The 21156-nt window shown below is 41.9% G+C and overlaps 2 protein-coding genes across 8 annotated transcripts in view; one reads left to right on the top strand and one right to left on the bottom strand.

The window, feature by feature from the left end:
* Positions 1 to 4991, top strand: part of ppp2r5b (protein phosphatase 2, regulatory subunit B', beta) — a 20105-nt gene extending 15114 nt beyond the window's left edge. Inside the window, exons 8-13 of one of the 2 annotated variants that reach the window (XM_048236562.1) lie at positions 1096 to 1146; positions 1608 to 1658; positions 1841 to 1960; positions 2259 to 2386; positions 3146 to 3247; positions 4758 to 4991. In XM_048236562.1, coding sequence (XP_048092519.1) covers positions 1096 to 1146; positions 1608 to 1658; positions 1841 to 1960; positions 2259 to 2386; positions 3146 to 3247; positions 4758 to 4926 — 621 coding nt within the window. In that variant the 3' untranslated portion in view covers positions 4927 to 4991. Of the gene's footprint in view, positions 1 to 1092; positions 1147 to 1607; positions 1659 to 1840; positions 1961 to 2258; positions 2387 to 3145; positions 3248 to 4757 lie in introns of both variants that reach the window. The other variant, XM_048236561.1, reaches the window with a different exon arrangement.
* A 4953-nt stretch (positions 4992 to 9944) lies between these two features.
* Positions 9945 to 21117, bottom strand: gpha2 (glycoprotein hormone subunit alpha 2). 6 transcript variants are annotated; one of them, XM_048236490.1, is made up of 14 exons: positions 20833 to 20970; positions 20229 to 20339; positions 20097 to 20142; positions 19889 to 19964; positions 19543 to 19665; positions 19406 to 19437; positions 19116 to 19246; positions 18299 to 18350; positions 17942 to 17947; positions 17663 to 17720; positions 17397 to 17493; positions 11229 to 11359; positions 10492 to 10676; positions 9947 to 10134 (listed from the first exon to the last, which is right to left on the bottom strand). In XM_048236490.1, the coding sequence occupies exons 2-14, from the start codon at positions 20327 to 20329 to the stop codon at positions 10030 to 10032; spliced, it is 1143 nt and encodes a 380-aa protein (XP_048092447.1). In that variant the 5' UTR covers positions 20330 to 20339; positions 20833 to 20970; the 3' UTR covers positions 9947 to 10029. The 6 variants fall into 6 exon arrangements, with proteins under 6 accessions (XP_048092450.1, XP_048092447.1, XP_048092444.1 ...); XM_048236487.1 differs by lacking the exon at positions 20833 to 20970 and adding an exon at positions 20977 to 21117 and having other exon boundaries at positions 9948 to 10134; XM_048236488.1 differs by having other exon boundaries at positions 9948 to 10134; positions 20821 to 20970.
* Between the last annotated feature and the right edge of the window lie 39 nt (positions 21118 to 21156).

The raw sequence follows: 21156 nt of genomic DNA, 5'->3' as shown, positions 1-21156 counted from the left end.
CTCAAGGGACAGAAATCCTGTGACATCAGTCCTTCCGAAGTAAACACACATATGTGCTGTCGCTGCCGACCAGTTCACCACAGCAACCAGCCTGGGCAGAGGGGCAACCGTGGTAACGCCGAGTACACACACCTACACACACATCCGCACGATCGCACAACACCACGCTCTCAAACTTTGTAACCACCTCTTGGAAAATCGTCCTTTTCCGATCTTAAGTTTGTAATCCCCCAGGGATCACGGGCTTAGAGACCATTGTGTGTCGCCACTCCCGGGAATGCTCCCACTGGGGAAAATGATAATCCACACCAAGAGACAAGAATGAGAGAGAGATAGATAGAGAGAGAGAGAGAGAAAGAGAGAGAGAATAACAAGAAAGCGTGCTCACTGTCTGTGATGTTAAGTTTGTGTCCCTGCTTTTTTAACGTCAATAAGAATTCAAAATGACCATCTTTTAGCCATATAGTAACAAACATAAAGTATTCCATGTGCCTTCACCGTTTTTTTTTTGTTTTGTGACATGACTGGTAAATTAATCATTTGTGTGCATGGTAAATTTTTTTTATATCTACAATGAATCATTTGTGGTAAACTAATCATTTTTATCTGCACTGAGTCAACGATGAGGAAGCTGGACTTTCCAGTGACCAGAATCAATTCAAATAGTCAATGCACAGGAAAAGAGATGCCAAGAGGGCCTTGCGTCCGGCCCTTGTCCGATCAATGGCTGACTGGACTAATACAGCAGTGCATGTCTCCTGCACCGAGCTGCAGCTACGCGTTTATCACAGCAACCTGCCTGGAGCTCAACAAACCTTTGAAATACAAATTAGAGTGTGTCTTTCCAATTAGACTAGACACTCACTAGATTATATTCCTCATGGTCTCTTGCAGACGTATTTGCACACACACACACACACACACACACAGTGTGAAAAAGTTCTCACTTTTATTAGTCTCTGTGACAGTTCTAAACCCTAACTAAATTTGGATGATGTCTGTCTGATTAAGTTTGCGATTATGGTGTCATGAAATGCTTTGTCCAGACTTAAGATGATGTCTGTGTGCGCTCTCTCACTCCCTCTCCTCCAGCTGGCGTATTGTGTGGTCCAGTTCATGGAGAAGGACGCCACGGTTACAGAATCGGTAAGGTAGCTCTCCTCACATTTCACTACAAACTGTATACTGTTTATAACGATGTGACAAATAAAAGAACTTGAATTTGAACTGTACTGTAGATTCCTTTTCCAGGAAGTAAAACACTGAGACAGAAGTGTACATGTAGCCACAGTTACACACCAAGTTATAATGGTACCATTGATGTTTTTGTAAGTATATTTGGGGGCTTTTATGCCTTTAATCAGACAGGACAGTGTAGAGAGTGATAGGAAGCGAGTGGGAGAGAGAGAGAGATGGGGTGGGAGAGACAGAGAGAGAGATGGGGTGGGAGAGAGAGAGAGAGAGAGAGATGGGCTGATATCGGGAAATGACCCAGGCTAGACTCCAACCCAGGTCCCCGTGGGCATTTGGACCTGAATGTCTTATGGACTCTGTATCTACTCTACTTGCACCTCGGTACCACTGATGTTTGTTTGATTCACCAACAGATCATCCGAGGACTGCTCAGATACTGGCCAAAAACATGCACCCAGAAAGAGGTGAGACAGACGGAGACGTGAAATGTTACATTTTTGCCATCTGAGTGCAATGAATTGAATAAATATTCTCTGTAAAGTGTTTGTGTGTGATCTTGGATATGATGCCGGTATTGGTGTATTGGTGATGCTCACTATGGAAGTGTGAGATGGTGCTGGAGCAGACTGCTTGTGCCTGTGCCCAGGTCATGTTCCTTGGGGAGATTGAGGAAATCCTGGACGTGATTGAGCCGTCCCAGTTCATCCGGGTCCAGGAGCCACTCTTCAAACAGATCGCTGCCTGCATCTCCAGCCCTCACTTCCAGGTCTGATACACACACACACACACACACACACACACACACACACACACACACACACACACACACACACACACACACACACACACACACACACTCTCTCTCTCTCTCTCTCTCTCTCTCTCTCTCTCTCTTCACACACACACACACACACAGCCACACACACGCACGCATGCACGCACGAACGCACACACACACGTATACACACGCAGACACGTATACACAGTTAAAAATACATCCACGTACTCCAGGCCTACTCAGTTATGCTCTTTGAGTGTGTCTCTATCTGTGATTTCCCCCTCAGGTGGCTGAGCGGGCTCTGTACTTCTGGAATAATGAGTACATTCTGAGTCTGATCGAGGAGAACTGTCAGGTGATCCTGCCTCTGGTCTTTTCCACCCTCTACAGAGTCTCCAAAGAGCACTGGAATCAGTAAGTCTCTCTTTCTATTTGTCTGTCTGTCTCTGTGTCTGTCTGTCTCTCTGTCTGTCTGTCTCTCTCTGTCTGTCTGTCTGTCTCACACCTCTTATCACTATAGCCATAGGTAAGCACATGGTCACGCAAAAGCATAGTCATCATAACTATTACAGTAGGTCTATTGTGGTTGGAAATGTGGGTAAATCTGTTGCTACCTGCTTTGTTAACAGCCCATAAATAAATGTTATCAAGTCAGATATATGACAAATATATTGCCAAATATATGACACGGCATCGACATCGGTTTGTACTGCACACCAGGTTTTATTTTAGCATTCTTGGTGTGTAGAACACCAAGCACTTAGTGTCGTGGAAGAAAGGAACATGATGCCAATTTCTCTTCAGATGAGATCTTATTCCACATTTCGATTTCATTACAAAGTGTACTGTCAAGGGTATATAGATCTCTCAAAACAGATTTCTTAGTGCTGTCTGTCAAAACTCTTTTATGTAAGCAGTGCAGAACCAAGATGGAATTCTCATTGATTTTTACATTTCTTTTTATTTATGTTTTTAGAAAAAAAGCCAATTGAGTTTACTGCTCACTCTGAGAGATGATAGGGGAAATATATTAAGTATTACCCAATATTAAACATGTTTTTTATATTTTATAAAAAATGTACACCAAAACGTATTTTATATGACTTAATAAACTAATAAAGTAAAAATGTATTGCCTGCTTGTCTTGCTTAATGAGATTATTTCTCTTGCAAGGACGATTGTCTCTCTCATCTACAATGTCCTGAAGACCTTTATGGAGATGAATAGCAAGCTCTTTGATGACCTCACTGCCTCCTACAAAGTGGAGAAACAGAAGTGAGTGAGTGAGTGAGTGAGTGAGTGAGTGAGTGAGTGTGTGTGTGTGTGTGTGTGTGTGTGTGTGTGCGTGTGTGTGTGTGTGTGTGTGTGCAAGTGCACGTACATGTGTTTACAGGTTTGTTTGTTGGGTCCCAACGTTTGTAGGCCTGACTTGTCCTGTCCAGTTCCTCTTCCCCCATTGTATGTGTGAAGGAAAATAGGTTAATTTGTTCAGCTTGAGAACAGAGGGCACACAAGGGTTTTGGGAATAAACCACTCTGACCCTATACTCTCAGCACTGACTTGGCACTGTTACAAAGTGTTGCTCTGTCCCTCATCTTGGCCAACTTGGCTGCCACGCTCCACTAGTTCTACTAGAGTTGTGCGTTGATGTCTTCCGCTTTGGAGCTTGTCCAAGGAAGTCTCTGTCCCCCCATTGCGTCTCCCACTTTTTATTTACTCCTCTCCGTTTTCGTCCTCTGCTGTCCCCTGTCAATGGGTTTATGTCATAATAATTACATAATTACACATCTCCCTCTGACAACAATAGTTCAGCAGTTTAAACTTAGTCACAATCACGTTGTGCAATGCAATGGGATTAGTCTCGCCACTGATTGCCTTTCTGACCATTATTTGAGTGTACACGTGTGACAGTACAGATATAGGTACTGTTTTTGTAGATTGCTTAAAGGTGCTCTAAGCGATGTTGGGTAACGTCACTTCTGTTGACGTTCAAACAAAACAGAAAGCTAGCTAGCTCCCTCCCCCTCCCTCCCGCACAATTGAAACTCTCCTAAACGCACATCTCGACGGTGATTGGCTGGAACAGTTTATGTTTTTATTGTTTTATTGGTTGTTTTTGTTGCCATTTTAGGAGCCTGAGCTGTTCACAGAGACCGTGTTTTTTACAGTGTATTCAGGGCACGGGCAGCTAGTGGATGATGAGGTGATGTTTGCTTTATATGACAAAATATGTTTTAGCTTACGAACTGCGTAACATCGCTTAGAGCACCTTTAATAGTATGTGTGTTTCCTTGTAAGTGTGTGTGAGAATGCCCAATGTTCCCTCTTGTGTGAAACTAACTGTGTTTACATGCACTTCAGTATCCCGCTTATGATCAGGATTTTGAAGTAACCTGATTTTGTGTTTGCGCATGTAAACATCATATCCTGAGTTCAGAACCCTGTATAAGCCCTTATCTGGGTTTTGAGAAATCCAGTTATATTAGCTGGAGTACTCCAAAAGAAATCAGGATACTGTTCCATGTATACAGTTTATCCCGGTGTCCAGTGTTCATCATGTATACACCAGGTTTCTCTGTGTTCATGTCAACACCATATCCAGTAATAATATCAACATTGGGTCTCAAAGCCTCATAACCGGGATACTGAAGTGCATGTAAGCGTCGTCAATTAATGCTTTCACCTGCTGATACATTTGTGTTTATATGATTATTGTTAATGATATGGCCTCTCTCTCTCTTTCTCTCTCTCCCTCTCCCTCTCTCTCTCTCTCTCTGATGGTCAGAGAGCTGAAGCGTGAGCGTGAGCGTCTGGAGTTGTGGCGCGGCCTGGAGGAGCAGCAGCAGAGGCGGCTGCAGAGCCTGATGGAGGCCAGCAGGAACCAGAAGAACCTGCAGGGGCGAGAGAGCGCCCCCCAGAGCCCGGCGGAAAGCAGCACGGCCAACGCCACCTAGAACCTGCAAGCAGACACACACACACACACACACACACACACACACATATGTGCACACAAACACACGCACATGCACACACACACATACACATGCAGACACACGTGCGCACACAAACACACACACACGGACACATGCACACACAACACATACACACACACACACACACACATGGACATACACACACACACACACACACACACACACACACACACACCGTACATTCACATTTGCATACTTACTCAGATGATCTACTGATCTACATCACACAGACACAGACACACACACACACACACACACACACACACACACACACACACACACACACACACACACACACACACACACACACATTATCAGCCTGGCGCAGAACACAGGGACCACCTCAAACAACTAAAACTGAGATATTCTTGACCAATGACAAGCTTAACCTGTGATTCAATTGTACAGACTTGTCAGGGTTAAAAAAAAAACAGTATCACAGTGGTGGAAACTTTGATGAATATGGATGTATCAGTGTTTGAAATTATCGTAACTGTTAACAGTTCAGAGAAGTGACCTGGTCAAAATGAGAAGAATGGGTCTGAATCCACCTGCTATGTGACTTTTAAATTAATGGTTTGCCTGGTTCGTTCAGTACAGTAGACTTTATCCTGGAGCTATTTGTTGGATCTAGCAGGCACTATATCCATCACTTGGTGCTGCATAATCAAAGTCAAAAATATTAAGTTTGGTCATGGTCCTATAGTGCAATGTATGGATACGCAAAAATATACATGCACATATTCCAGTACAAATGATTGCTCCCTGTCTATGACACGATTATGACGTGCATACATGTACAATACACTTACACACCTACACTTACACACACAGACACACACACACACACACACACACACATACAACACATGCATGACAACATACAGTACATTTTTCAAACATCTTCTCCTGCCTCTCTCTCTCTCTTTCTCTTTCTCTCTCTCTTCGAGTCTCATGTCTCACTTCTCCTTCTCTTTTCTCTTTCTCAACACAACGCAAACAGACAGACACGTCCCACGCCAAATCCCATCGGTTGAGTTGTAGAACTGGTTCTAGGCTCTCTCCTGTCTGAGTGCGGCCCTTCACCCTGTACCAGTCAGTGGACTCAATGTCCCCCCAAAACTCTGAAGAGGAAGGATCAAGGTTATAATGCTGTAAAAGTAATGATTATAATGTTCCTACTTCTGCTTATTCTACAACTACTACTTCTACTACTACTATAACTGATGTTTTTATATATAAATATATATAAATATTATATCTATGTCTGATTATAGTGTCGGTGGGGAAAACCTAGTGTAGCACCACTTAAAACTCGACAGAAGTATGCTGCTAGACTAAACTTGTTCTGATGTGACAATACCTTATTCTAGTTGTTTTTTTCTGCGGATAACAGGAAAAATCCAAAAGATGTTATTTTAGCAATATTTCCATCATCATTGGATGGTTGTGTGTCTGGAGGAGTCTTGGGGTGGGGGGTGTCCCCCCTTCCCCCTCTACGCCCTCCCCAGCATACATTATTGTCTCTTTGTAGTTCTGTGCGCACTCATTTGAATGTTATTTTGTATTTGTTTACATTCGTATGGAATTATCTTTGTTTTTATGAAAACAGAAATATGTTGTTGCTGTATATTTATTATTGTATTTGTTTGTACTTTTATTTATTATTGCAACCTTATTTAGAAGGAAGATATTATGTGAAGGAAAGTTGGTTTGAGTGTATGTATGTATACCTGTATGTATGTGTGTGTATGTGTGTGTGTATGTGTGTGTGTGTGTGTGTGTGTGTGTGTGTGTGTGTATGTGAGTGTGTGTTTGTGTGTGAGTGTGAGTGAGTGTGTGTGTGTGTGTGTGTGAGAGAGAGATATGAAAGGGTCTGTATGTTGTATGCAAAATAGTTGTGCTCTCTCTTTAGGTAAGTGTAACCATGTCAGACAGTGGTGTACAGTGAGGAGTGAGGAACCAGACAGCACATGGGTTTTCAATTGGAATGTAACACTTTGATTGATTGTTCTTCTATGTTTCCAGAAAGCATCGCTACTGGTAAATGGCCACACAGTGCCAGTCATGAATAAGTTGAGTTGAGTTGTCTTTGTTTACTGATGAAAAACAATCCACTACCCCTCACTTCTGTGCATTTTTATTCCTGCTTTTTCTTAATGACTTACAAGTTCCCTTTTTGTCTGACCGCTGGAAATGACTGCATTACGTTGGAAAGATCCAGTACTGAAGGCTATAGTAGAATTAGAGAAGGCAATAAAATGGGTTGAAAATGTAAGCATACGTAGCATCACTTAAAAGTACAGTTGCACTGTCCTCTTGATCAATGTTTTGTGTTTAACATAGCAATGTATTTTTTGGGGACCAATGGCTTTGGGATATGAATGTATAAGCGCTGGGATATTACAATGGAGATGTGTGCTAAATAACTTCACATAGAAACATGCTGGTGTTGTATGTCTTATTTCACATACAGCCACACACACACACACAAAGCACTTGATAACATTTTAAAATTTTAACTTAACGTTTTTGATGTGCGTGGTAAATAACAAGCCATTCAATTAGACATGATTAGGTCTGACCTGAGACCTGGATTTGGATTATTATACTATGAACAGGACCAGATTACATGTTGTTGACTTGTTGAAGGATTGATAACTGTGTCAAAATTGTGAATATTTGTTTGAGAGAGCTCATATACTGGGTCATTGACACGAACAAGTGTTGTATTCACTTTCCATAGCTGGTTTCCTTAATGATTCAGAGATTTCTCTGTACTTTTTTGTATCAATCAGGCTATTTGAGACAGCTCAAACTTTAATAAAGTAAATAAATAGATAAATAAATAAATAAATAGAAAGAAAAGCAAAATATAGAAATGTTAATCATTTTACTGTGACCCTGCAAATACAGCCACATGTTGCTGTTAGTAGCCTACTTACCGTTTTTGACCATACTGCTTACCTCAATTTGTTACAATGTTAATCAGGGTTCAGTTTCAGCATAATATTTTGATAAGGCACGCTATTGACAAGTTATGCCCTATTTTCCGGGGAGTATCCACTCTTAATGGGTTTTCAATTATAATTGTGATGATGTCAGAGTGTCCGACCATTGCGGGCTAAAAACAATAACAAGCGGTTTGGTTTTTCGAGAGACGGCATGTCCAGATTTACAAGGAGGATTATCGCCTAAAAGTAACAGGTAGGTTTAATCCAATAATCTACTGATTTTTTTTAATGACATAAGTTTATATTCCCTCAAACTATTAAGATAACACAATAACTGGGGGTTATTTGCTTTTAACTCTGAGGAACACTTTCTACAGTTTGGAGTAGAAGTTAAAGGGGGCGGTGTAGATTAACTTGATTCTGTGTGGAGGTTATTATGGGAATGGAGGAAAAAGTTTAAAAGACACTTAAGAAATAACCACGAATGAATATGCTATACTACTATCATCTGTCCCGCAGCTCTGTCAGAATTAACTATTAAGTTGTAAGAAATAGCCTACCGCCGAATGTCTGTTTATGTTTTTTTTTTATTTATAGCATGAACAAAATCACAAATAATGTAGACAGTCGATCCATTCTGGGACCAAAGAGGGCGCTCTATATTCGGACAAGAGTGTCCAAAAGAAACACAACATCGACATGACAGTCTTAATATATTCAAAAAAATAAAGAATATTTTTTTATTTATGTTCTGTAGCCTACAGTATTTATATTATTATTATTATTATTATTATTATTATTTGGGACAGATTTTATTTGTGTGCTATTTTGAATGTTTTGCCATATTTGTAACTTTTTTAGAATGTGGACACGTCCAGGCATAGCCTCTTCCCTGATTTATTTGCTGTTGGTCATGATGGTCGGGTTATCCTTTGCTGTGACCACTCTAAACAGTTTTCGCGGCTGCGCTGTTCGCGAGTTCTCATTCATAGCGCACAAACCTGGCTGCAGATCTGTGCGCATACACACCGAGGCATGTTGGGGGAGATGCCAAACATGGGAGGTAAGCGCGACTCTTACACAAAACCATCAGCCATACGGTCATAGCCTACTCATATTAGTCGACTGTATCCGATGCAGTTTACTGTTTCTCTGCTCCTTTCAGAAGCCTTTACCAGAGCCACCCTACATCCAGCGCCACCACCGAGTCTGCACGTACAGCCGCATGCGCCACCTGACTGCGCGCCTTCCTGGCTGCTCTCCAAATGTCTCTCCCCTCTACCACTACCCACACGCCCTGCAGTGTGACTGCTCTGTCTGTTCACCTCACCACACGGAGTGCCAGACCTTTTGAGGGAGACTGTCAGTGGCGAAGGTTTTGAGGATGAAAACAGCTTTGGGATGGAGAGAACAGGCTATTACATTATCATTAAGATTGCCCTCATAATACTGCATGATAATACTTTCTTTTGCATTGCATCATTGATATACTGATAACAAGTATTATTGTCAGGCTTCCGTATTCTCTTGGTACTCAATACCACACAACTAACACTAAGTTAACCCCACCATGCTGTGTATACAAGTGTATAGACAAGTGTATAAAGCCTATACACAGGTTAATGCTGTTTCGTCATTGTACTTCTCCAATATACACACTGTTCTATCTATAGTCTGCATAACTGTATGTGTTTATGTATGTGTTTCATCAAGTAATAAATATACCAGACAAATATTTATTTTTCTTTGTTTATTAAACATTTCTCATTTATAAAAAGCCACATAAATATAAATTAAGTATGTACATTCACTACATCATTAAATTGCACAGGTTCGGATTCAGGTGCAAATGAAGGTCTGCAGTTTGGGTGTGCTTGTACTACTATGGCTGAAGTGGTTGGTTAAGTGACTGAAAGCTCAGACAATCGGATACTATACAAGTATTTTTATATTGTTTTCTCTCTCTCTCTCTCTCTCTCTCTCTCTCACACACACACACACACACACACACACACACACACACACACATATCTCTCTCTCCCTCTCTCTGGTGTATGAAACCATGAAAGGTTACACTGTTCTGTAGGATAAGTTGCGTTGCCATTGCTCCTCAGTAGCGGGACTTGCGGCACATATCACACCTGCACGCTTGTGCCGTCACAATCTCTATGTCATCGTGGTGGCGGCCCCGGGGGCAGTCCAGCTGCACTTTCACCTGAGGAGGAGGACACAAAGAATGTCAATTTCTTCTTCAAAAAAAAGGAATCTAATCCAAAATGACATCTCTCAAGAAAAATAACATACAAAATAAATAAATCTATATTTATATAAATATTTATATAAATATATTATTATGTATATCATAGTTTCAAAACAGAACACACACAAAAATACAGGCCTATATCCAGCCTTCTCTTGAAACTGCATTTCCTGGCCTAAACTTTTATCCACTGATGAAAAACACTGCTGCAGAATTACGAAACAAGTGTTGGCATATCTGATATCGAGGTTTCTTTATAGGGCTCTTTAGGGCCATGGAGAAGACTCAGAAACAGCGAGCGGCCGGACTCACTTTGGCATCTCGGCTGATGGTGCAGCACCTGGAGGCCGAGGTGATGTTGTGGGTGAAGTTGGACGCCAGCAGGACCGAGTAGCGCGACGGGAAGGCGCTGGACTCACAGTAGCCCACGCAGGCGTACACCACGTGGGTCCCGCGACATGTCCCCTTGCGGTCGCTGCGAATGGTCACATTGAAGGCTGTGACATGGAGAGAGAATGTGTGAGAGAACATGTCAGCCTGTCCCATTCTGCTCATGTGCAAAACATGCACGCCAGACCTGACAACCAAAATGTCTACCTGAGATGTGAACACTGAAATGCTACATTTGTCTGCATATGGAGAAATATTGATATCAGCATGTGTACACTACTCACACAAAGTTAGGGATATCTGGCTTTCGGGTGAAATTTAATGTTTCAGTACAGGAAGTACTGAAACACTGACATGCACATTCAAAAGTTTAGAGTTTAGACCTATATAGGATTTTAGGTTCATCCTAAAATTTCACCCAAAAGCCAAATATCCCTGGTCAACTCTAACTTAAACTTCAGAAAAAGTCTGTGCGAGTTGTGTGTGTGGGCTCCTTAAAATGTGAATGTGTGTGTGTGTGTGTGTGTGTGTGTGTGTGTGTGTGTGTGTGTGTGTGTGTGTGCGCTAGTCTGTAAAAGTCTCTAACAGAGACTATAGGCTCTAACTTTAACTTTAGTCTGAAAAAGTCTAAAAGTCTATGTGCAAGTTGTGTGACTTACGGTAGAGGTGGCAGCCGGGACTCACCACCTCGGAACTCCAGCTGATGGGACTGAGCAGCACCAGGGCCAGCAGGGGCACCATGAGCACGACGAGGCCCGAGGTCACGCAGCCGGACATGGGGGACGCGGGTCTGGGAGAGGGAACACAGCAGACACAGCACAGGTCATCACACTGTCCACACGACTCTCTGAGGTGCAGCAGAAACTTAAAGGTCCTTCTACTTTAAAGGCGCAGTCAGTGATCGTACACGATTTCGAGCCGATGACATTTTTTGTCACGTTCAGTGAACATCTCTTCTCACAATCCGCGAGCTGCCCATCCCATGAGGACACTGTAAAAGAACCCGGTCTCTGTTTGCAGCCCAGGCTCCAAAAACTGGAAACAAACAAATTTGGGGCAGCCTGTCCCCCAAACAAAAACAAACCACTGTGCAGAGTTCTTCTGGGAATACTGCAGGGAGGGGTGAGCTACCTCTCTGGTGTGTTTTGTTTGATCCTTGATTAAAATGTAATGTAAGTTTTGGACAAAACAGTTGGCTAAGAAATTTAAATATAAGCATAAACATAAACAAATGCGACCTTTAAAACACCTTTAAAGGAACAAGGCAACTTTTGGGGAAATTAGCTTATTTTGTGTCCATCCTAGAGTGAGATAGGATACATACCCTTCTCTTCTCTGTGTGTGTGATTGGTGTATTCCTTAAAGAGTAAAGACTATATTTTCTTATTCAGTATATGCACTGTTGGATTTATGGTTCAAGTGCTGAAAATCTGAACTTTTTATTAGCCATGCCTGGTCTGTAGCATGCTCTTTACTGAGCTAAAATAATGCTTTTAGACTCCCAAGGTGGATTCTGTCTTGTTCATTAACACTGGAGAGTTGGTGAGGGTGCACAAAGACAATGTGCCCTTTATATGTCTATCAAGATCCCATCTACTTCTTCTCCTGACAGGCTACGAGCATACTTGCCTAACCATGGGTGTGAACACATGAAGGCAAGTGCTTCAAGAAAACGTTCAGTGTAATACTTGTGTTTAAATTATTATTTTGTATCGTTATAACCAAATAAAATCCAACACTTTAGCATACTGGGAGAAATGTCTAGCGTTTAAGTGTATTACCGTCCAAAGCATCAACCTTATGGATCACCTCCTTAAAAGATGGATCACCTCTCACCACAGAAAACCTCACGCCTCTATAACCTTGTGAGTGATTAAACAATGCTCCATGCTAAAGTCATCTTTTCCTTAAGGATCTCAATTTTCCTTGCTATGGGCTTGACCTGACCCTATCTCACTCTTTCCAGCTATGGCATTCTAAGAGCTCTACAAACGTTCCAATTATTGCCTTGGGACACCATTATGGGGGGTGCGTCAAATTGCCCTCTCATTGTAGGGGAAACTTTTCTTCCTTTTTTTCTTGAAACGGGAACAGGGTTATCCATGCCTTAAAATTCTTTTAGATGAGTCATATGTCTACACACTTATCAGTGTTATTTCTACTCAATAATTTATACTTTTGTCAACTAAAAAAATATTTTACATTGCAACAGAGCTTAATGTTCATATACCTTCATTCTAAACCCTAAAAAGGAGATTGATCAATTATGTATCTTTTTAAAAAACAACAATTATGTATCATTTTAAAAAACAGCAACTAAAGTGAATAAATCAGACATGATGATAAAAAAAGTCATGTAAATCATAAAAGATAGATTGTTGTACACTACCACATACAATAATTACAGAATTAATTGAATGACTTTCCGCACACATTGTTCACAAATTTAGCAGTTAGACAGAGAGGTGCATTTTTACCTGTAGGCACGTTCAAGCTGGATCCAGGTGTACTCAGGTAAGTCACACGTGTGGACAGGTGTGTGTACTGCAGAAACGCTGCCTGACACACAGCTTATAAGTAGTGCAGGTGAGGATAAGCTTTCCACTCCACTCCCACTCCGGCACACACACACACACCAACTCACACACACACACACACCCTGCTGCTTTCAAACAATCTACTGTATGTGTGTCAAAAACCCCTCCTTCCAGTCTAAGTGCTCTGTGTGTACCTATTCCCCGTTCAACACCTCTAATGTCACTCTCTCTTCCTCTCCCTAGCTCCTCTCAGGTTCAATATCCTTCAGTTGTAAATCGAACGGAAGGGATGGCGTGACTGAGGAAACTGGAGGAGTACAGTAGATTGGTTTCCCAGTAGGGGCAATGAAGGAATGGATTTATACGGCTCAAATGAACTGGAGCCATGTTTTTTTTTATTTGACCTTACACGTGAACCCCCAGAACATGGTATTCTCTAGATACTACTTTTCCTTGTGATTTATAAATGCACCCGGATCTGTGTGGGAGTGTGTGTGTGTGTGTGTGTGTGGCGTGCCTGTTTGACATGCTGTATCTGCGATGTGTTAAAGTGGGGTAGATACACCCAGGGCTACCCCTCTAACCCCCAATCCCAGTTCTCTGCCTGGGTTTTCCATTCTCTGTTATTCTGGGCTGGGCAAAGGGAGGAAGCCCATGGCAGGGTCAGAAGGTTCTGTGGGTTTGATTCAAGGGTGTGTGTAAGTGTGTGTGTGTGTGTGTGTGTGTGTGTGTGTGTGTGTGTGTGTGTGTGTGTGTGTGTGTGTGCGTGCGTGTGGTTGGACTTTGGTGCTCTATTAGCATTTAATGGGGTTTTCTAATGATGGTCAATACCACTATTTTACCTCCATGACTCCATGCACTCGAGTCCAAACAATATTTCATTTTACGCATCCGTTCAGAAATGTAATAATATTGCCACTGCAGTGTCTCAATGACCATTCATGGCGCACCACTTTGTGAATGAGGCAGCAGAACACACTGTGTCCTGCCAGGCCCCCACACGCACCACACAAATCTTTGATGCCTGATACAGACACACCCTGTTTAACATAAAGCAGCCCACTGTCCCCATAGTCCAAGGGGTGCGAATCACAAACCGGTACAATGCATTCCACACCCCTGACAACAGCGACACACTCACGCAAACTAACACTATTACACCCCTCGACCCCGTGTCAAACGCCTCATGATGTCATTGGAAACGGAATGGCTTACATCACTAAGTCCCCCCATACCTTTCCAAACACATGCATAGACACATGCGTATGTGCACGCACATGCACGCATGCAAACACGCACTTGACAAAATACTTCCTGTCGCCCTCCAAATAGACTATGGAGATCATCTCATCTCTCTGAACAGGACGGAAAAGTCGACTTTGTGATTTTTTTTTAACATGAATTTACCACCTATAAATTACTACTATGGGCTCCCGCAATACCCCTAAAACACACAACTATGAACTGAACTGAAAAAACGCCCACCAAGGCTCAAACAGAAACACATGAGAGAGCAGGTTTGAGAGTGAGTGAACGGAAGAGAGAGAGAGAGAGAGAGAGAGAGAAAAAAGAGAGAAGAGAGAAGAGAGGAGGAAGAAGGGGGAGCGCTAAGGGCAGAGAGGGTGAAAGGACAAGAGGTGAGGAGAGCAGAGTGCCACTGCCTTTAATGAGTGGGAAAGAACGCAGTAAGGCCCTCCGCTCTCCTGGCGTCATGCTGCCCACAATAACTGGCCCACAAGTGGACGTGGACATATTCATAATATTATCGTTTTTCAAGGCAGCCACGTCTCCAGGTTACAGAGATTTCCAACTGACTGAAAATACAAAACCATTTGAGTGAAGGACAACTGGCGTCGGAGTCACGGCACTGAAATGAGTTCAAGTCTTACATCATATATGGCTTATTACCCCATATGTTGATATATGTCTTCGCAATGTACGACAGTTCAACAATCTGCAGTCTTTGGGCACTTTAAAGAAAATTATAGCCGTAAGGGTCGTTCACACCAGGAATTATGAAGATAACTGTAACTATAACAATATGAGCGTTCACACTGACCAACGATAAGGAAAGTCTCTCATGTTGATGAATGTGATGTCTAAAATTTGATGGATTCTGATTGGCTGTCAAGATTTTTAGCGCTCTGAAAGTGATCCCCAACGATATTGTTCTTCATATCGTCGTCATTATAGTTAAGGTGTGGACGTTGTCATTCATATTAGCTAGAGCAATACTTTTTGCTGTTATCATAATAGTCCTCGTTCTTGTGAACAGCCCTTGAACGACTCTTTAAATTGTCCTTATCTAGGTTTTAGAGGAGTGGATCTGTTTCCAACTGGCTCAAGAGAAGTGCACAAAAGAGGGGGGATTTGAAGAGAGGGAAGACAATGAACACTGAAAGAGAAACAAAGAAAGAAGCAACTGCAGTATAGGTGCATTTACCACATGTTCCATTTCATATATAGTTAGTTATAGGACAGTGTGTAAACACTGAAAATATGATTAGATATCGATCCGATACCGACACAAATAGCTGGATCGGGTATCGGTATTTTGCAACTGCTACACCAACAAGTTCTACAGCTACTCGGTGTTGAGTAAGGGATAATGTATTGTCCACCAATAATTATCAGTAAATAAGTCCCGACAGGGCGAACAGGACCCCGACGGGCAGCACTGACATCTGATCAGTACTTGACATCAGCCTACGCCAAAGTCCACGCGGCGGTATCGGAACTTAACATGTTGGATTGGCGCATCACTAAACGGAAACAATTTAAATGGCGATTACATGTATCTTTATGATGGTTACCTGGCACAATTATGCAATGACACAGAACCGTCAGCCATTAATTGACATTTAGAGTCTGTTTCATAACTGCCGATGGCTGAATGTGGGAGAATGAAAAGCATTAGTAAAGATGGTATGAGGAAGTCATCTGCATGAATGCACTAAAGTGACAAGGTAACCACTTTGAGAGAAATCCATAATAAGAGCTGGCACCATGTGGCTTAAATGTCTTCATACATAAACACACTTGTATCATCTCCTCTACACACACCTTTATCTAAGATGTAGATTTTACTACCAGGTTGAGGAAAAAACGACTGAAGTTTGGCCCATATGAACTGTTTATTACCATAAAAACATATACAAATCAATAACAACAAAGCACAAATTCCAGACTCAGTATCATCTAAAGGCACAATGCACAATGTTTTGTCGACCAATCCTAAACATCTCAAAAGTAATATTTCCTTTTACATTAACAAAATGTGGATCTCAGACTGGCATGTAAAGGTATGTCCAAACAACTTGTAAATGCACAATCCTAGGGCCAGTGCCAATCATCTTTTGAAGAAAAGTGAAAGAGGAAATGTTGCCCTATAGGTAAAAAGAGAGAAAAAAAGTCTAACGTCAGACCTTCATTTCACACCTTAAAGGAGAATTCCGGTGTGATATTGACCTAAAGTATGTTGAAACATGATACCAAGTGTGAACGTATGTCTCATAGCTCACCTTGGCTTGTCCCCTGCACTCAGAAATCTGGCACTAGCCAATGCTACCAACAGTGTTTCGTTGCGGTGCCTCGGGCTTCGGCCAAGCCATGCAAATAAATCAGTTTGTATAAATCGTCTTGTAAATAAACTACCAGTGCTTTTTCAAAGTTCTCAATGTCTCGTTTTAAATGTCAAGGCCCTCGGAAGTCTACCAATGAAGTATGGAGCTACTTTGAGCCTCGTAAATGGTGTAAAACAGTGATTTATTTGCATGGCTAGGCCGATGCCCGAGGCACCGCAACGAAAAACTGTTGGTAGCATTGGCTAACTAGCGCCAGATTTCTTAGTGCAGGGGACGAGCGGACAAGCCGAGGTGAGCTATGAGACATACGTTCACACTCGGTATCATGTTTCAACACACTTTAGGTCAAAATCACATCGGAATTCTCCTTTAACTAATACTAAACTGAACTAATTTCTACCTAAGATGTGAATCCCACTTTCCAAGCCCACAAGACTATGCTTATGCCCCCAGAGTGTAGCACTGTACAGTAGCTGCCTGGCGGCTCTAGCTGTTGGCTGCAGCAACTCGAGCTAGGTAGAACCGATTGTTTTTGTTTTTTCCGTACCAACAGCACTCAGTGACCTCAAGAAACCTCGAGATCTATGTTGAAAATCACTGGGATTCTCCTTTAATTAACATAACATCTCACTTTTACCCAAGATGTGGATCCCATGTTCCTGCCCACAAGACCAGGGACAAAGGGAGTGCCCAGTGAGGCCTATACCTGGCCAGCCGAGTCAGGAGTCCGGGCTTCTCCTCCTCTAGTGATTCTTGTTCAGGTTCATCTGGTGCAGTCTCCTCTTCTGAATCATGTGGCAGCTCTGTAATGAGATTTGTGTGTGATTCGTGAGTAATGAGTGACAAGTGACAAGTTTACAGATACAGCAAACGCAAACATTAAACTGAAAATTGAAATAAAAATGTCTGATCAGTGTTGGCTAACGGTAATATTTGAAGTTAGACTTTTGTAGCTGCAAAATTTTTCCATACCTTCTGCAAGGTTTTCATCTTGCATGCTGTTCAGGCACTCTTCTAATCCAGCATTAACCTGACAGATAGACAGGTAGACATAGAAAGTAAGACTACTATGCAATGAAAAAAATCATAACAATAATGTAATGTATAAACTGTATATATAATAGCATACAGTATATGTATATATGTATGTATGTATGTATGTGTGTATATATATTTGATAAAAAAAACAATGCAACTGATCTCAGCTGGTATTCTGTCTGTAATGGAGTGGAAAGGAAATTTCTGACTGACCCCAAACTTTTGACCAGTAGTGTATATATGACATTGCAAGACATTTGTGGAAAGTTTGGAAAGGCAGAAAGGTGTGCATGGGAGGGTGGATGAGAGAGAGAGAGACAGACAGACAAAGAGAGAGAGAGAGATAGAGAAAGTCGATGAGTGACACACGTACTTCTGCACATTTGAACATGTGCGGCAAATCAGGCTCTCTAAAAATATATAAATCTTTCTCAGCTTTATTTTTAATCTGCTGCTATAATTAACATAATCATGCCAGTTATTGCGCCTTACTGGGCTAATCTGTCAGTTTAGGCGCCCTGCAGCGCCAATAAAGCATGATGTAGAACCGAGACGCAGACAAGACCTTACCCGACTGTCACACTCTATTGCTTCTGCCCCATCAGTCAGCTCTGGAGAGTCCCTGAGAAAGACGAAGAGAGATGTACTATTTTAGTGGAATTATTTTTGTCCCCACAGCTATTATGAGTCAGGATTTGTCTGTGTTAAATTGCGTGCTCATTAATTGCTTTGGAAGCATGACTGTGCTTTACACAGGAAAGGCAGAGAGAACATTTCAAGACAGTGGAACAAGTGCATAAAAAAGGGGGGAAGAGGAGAGAGGTGTCTTGATTTGTCGGCTCCAACCTGACACGTCCCATTTCTGTTGCCATTTCCAGCACATTTAACAAGAAAACAACAGGCCCAGTAAGGACAAGTCAGCAATCCCCACAGCATGAGAGCCACAACTCCCAGAAACACACTCACAAAACACTATGTGTGGAAAGGCCCTATTTTAGAGGGTGGGAAACTCTCTTCGGATGCAGTGTAAACCACTGGGCCAAAGTGGTCCGAGTGTCTGCATCAGAAGCGAGTGCTGCCTTGTCCCCTTGCCTGAGTGGAGGTGTGCAAGAACTATCTAGGCATTTTAGTTCTAGGAACTAAATAATTATGTGCAGCCCAGTGGGTGAATGACAAGGAGACTGAGATGATGCCCAGAGGCTCAGTCAGTCTGGTTCATGACAGGGTCACGTGACAGAGACCCAGACTACTGGACTGAAACTCGAACACTGAACAGGTAATGCTCACACACAAGGTGAGAATAAAACAACACAAACACACACACTCCACAACACAAACACACACACTCACACATACACACACACACACAAGTGCAAATGGTACACACTGATGACCGCCTTGTTGGCTGTATGCATCCTTGATGGGTTGACGAAGGGTGCTCTCTGGTGGCTGTTCCTTCTTACTACGTTTTCTTGGTCTGCCAGGGCTAGAGGGGCGTGAAGCATCCTGTTTGGACACCTATCGGGCAGAGCAGCACCAAAATGCACATAACAACAAAGAACATTTAGCTGCAGCACAATTTTCTCATAATATGTTATTGCACACAGTTACAGTTAGGAAATATAGAAAAATATAGATAACTATTGTTTCAAAACAGGGAAAACAGGAAAACCTTACAGTGACATCCCAGTCCTCTGTTTGCTTGCCTGCTTGGTAAAACAGAAAATAACCATCACATGACTGACAGATGTGACTGTTTACTGAGTACTCTACTACTGAGGGTGGAGAACAAGACAGAAGCTGCTGCTGCCCACCTGCGTGTGCAAGGCTGTGGATGCGGGGCTCCACGTACAGCGTGATGAGGTGGGGGTACGGAGACAGCTTCACCCCATTCAGTTCAAAACGCAGGTTCGACACACGCTCCCACCTGCACTTGTCTGTTTAATAAAATGATCACACCTTTTTATTTTGTCCAGAGGAAACCACAGTCACAACCACAGGCATGATCATACTGAGAAGATCCTTGCACACTTGGACAGAAACAAAACTGCACACCAATTAAAGGTGGTAGCAAGTACAGAGTATGTTGAATCTCTAACTCAGTTAATCTCTTTCATGTAGTTAATAGTTATCATCTCAGAATACCACTCCTATCCTTACAGGGAAAGATGTTGAAGTGTTTCGTTGCAAATGGTTGAAGGGTATCCAAACCGGCAAGAACAATGCGAATGGCATCCTATAAAACAGTCATGAAATGTTTAAAGCAAGCGGTTAAAGAAATTATGTGAGAGTGCCAACTGTTCACTTCGTATTGTGTGGCTTCATGTCTGGTTTGAGGATAGCATATCCCTGTTCATCAATACCTCACCTCTAGCTCCTCATTAACAAAATCATCATACGTCATGTCCTCACCACTATGAGAAAATGCAAAACACATAGAATTAAACCTCAGTCATCCCTCCAACCAACAAACAGACAACATGCCCTCTAGCTTCCTTGCCTATAGTTGCCACCGCAAGTGATCTTGAACTTGAAGATGTGTCGACCAGCCTGAAAGAACCTGATCTCCGGGACAGGGAACGAGAAGGCCTGTACTGGCATGATGCTATTGCTATACATGGAAAACCACAGCAATCAGACAAGGAAACATTCTACTGGAAAGGAAACATTCTACTTTGCAAAGCTATTTGGGCTGGGTGACATGCTAAAATGAGCCCTACGTGTTAAATGTCTCACTTTTTGACATTTAACATTTAAATGTAACAGTTAAACAGCCTAAACATTTGTGATTATATTGCCGACATGTTGAAAACCCTGTGATGTCAGTAATGAGGTTGTGTGCCCATACACACACTAAAATAAAAAGCCATGAATAGTTTAAAACTTTTGGGATACAATATGCTGTTAGCTAAGTCAATCAATGTGTTTGTCTAATCTAACATTCATGCTATAGCTGCTACCAATAATTAGCTAGCTGCTATATCTAGCATTAGTCCATCTACACAAATCTACATAAAATCAGTAATTTATCCTATATAAAGTGGTAAAATGATAGAAACTAGTCTGGCCTACTTCAAGTTTAGTAACGTTACCTTACAGTTTACCTCAGCTAGCATGTCATAACAGTATAATGTTATATCTTCCAAAGAGACTGCCTAACATTAGCTGTTAAAATTGAATCTTCAGCTGTAGTGCTAACTGTAAAGTTACATCGAACTTTACAAAGTAGAAAACATCCACAATATTACCGAAGTATTCTTCACTATGTAATAATGTTTTTCAAAGTTCAGGATAATTAATGTAACTTATATATAAATTGCAATAGCGACATTAACAAACCACATTAGCTACATTTATTTATTATTTTCAGAAATGAACACAAATTTACTTCCCGCCTCCCTGTCTCTATCCATAAATTGCATTGGTTG

Source organism: Alosa alosa, chromosome 24 (genome assembly GCF_017589495.1).
Source record: "Alosa alosa isolate M-15738 ecotype Scorff River chromosome 24, AALO_Geno_1.1, whole genome shotgun sequence".
Taxonomy (NCBI): domain Eukaryota; kingdom Metazoa; phylum Chordata; class Actinopteri; order Clupeiformes; family Clupeidae; genus Alosa; species Alosa alosa.
The sequence above is the reverse complement of the archived record's forward strand: the minus strand, read 5'-3'. Positions and strand labels throughout refer to the sequence as shown.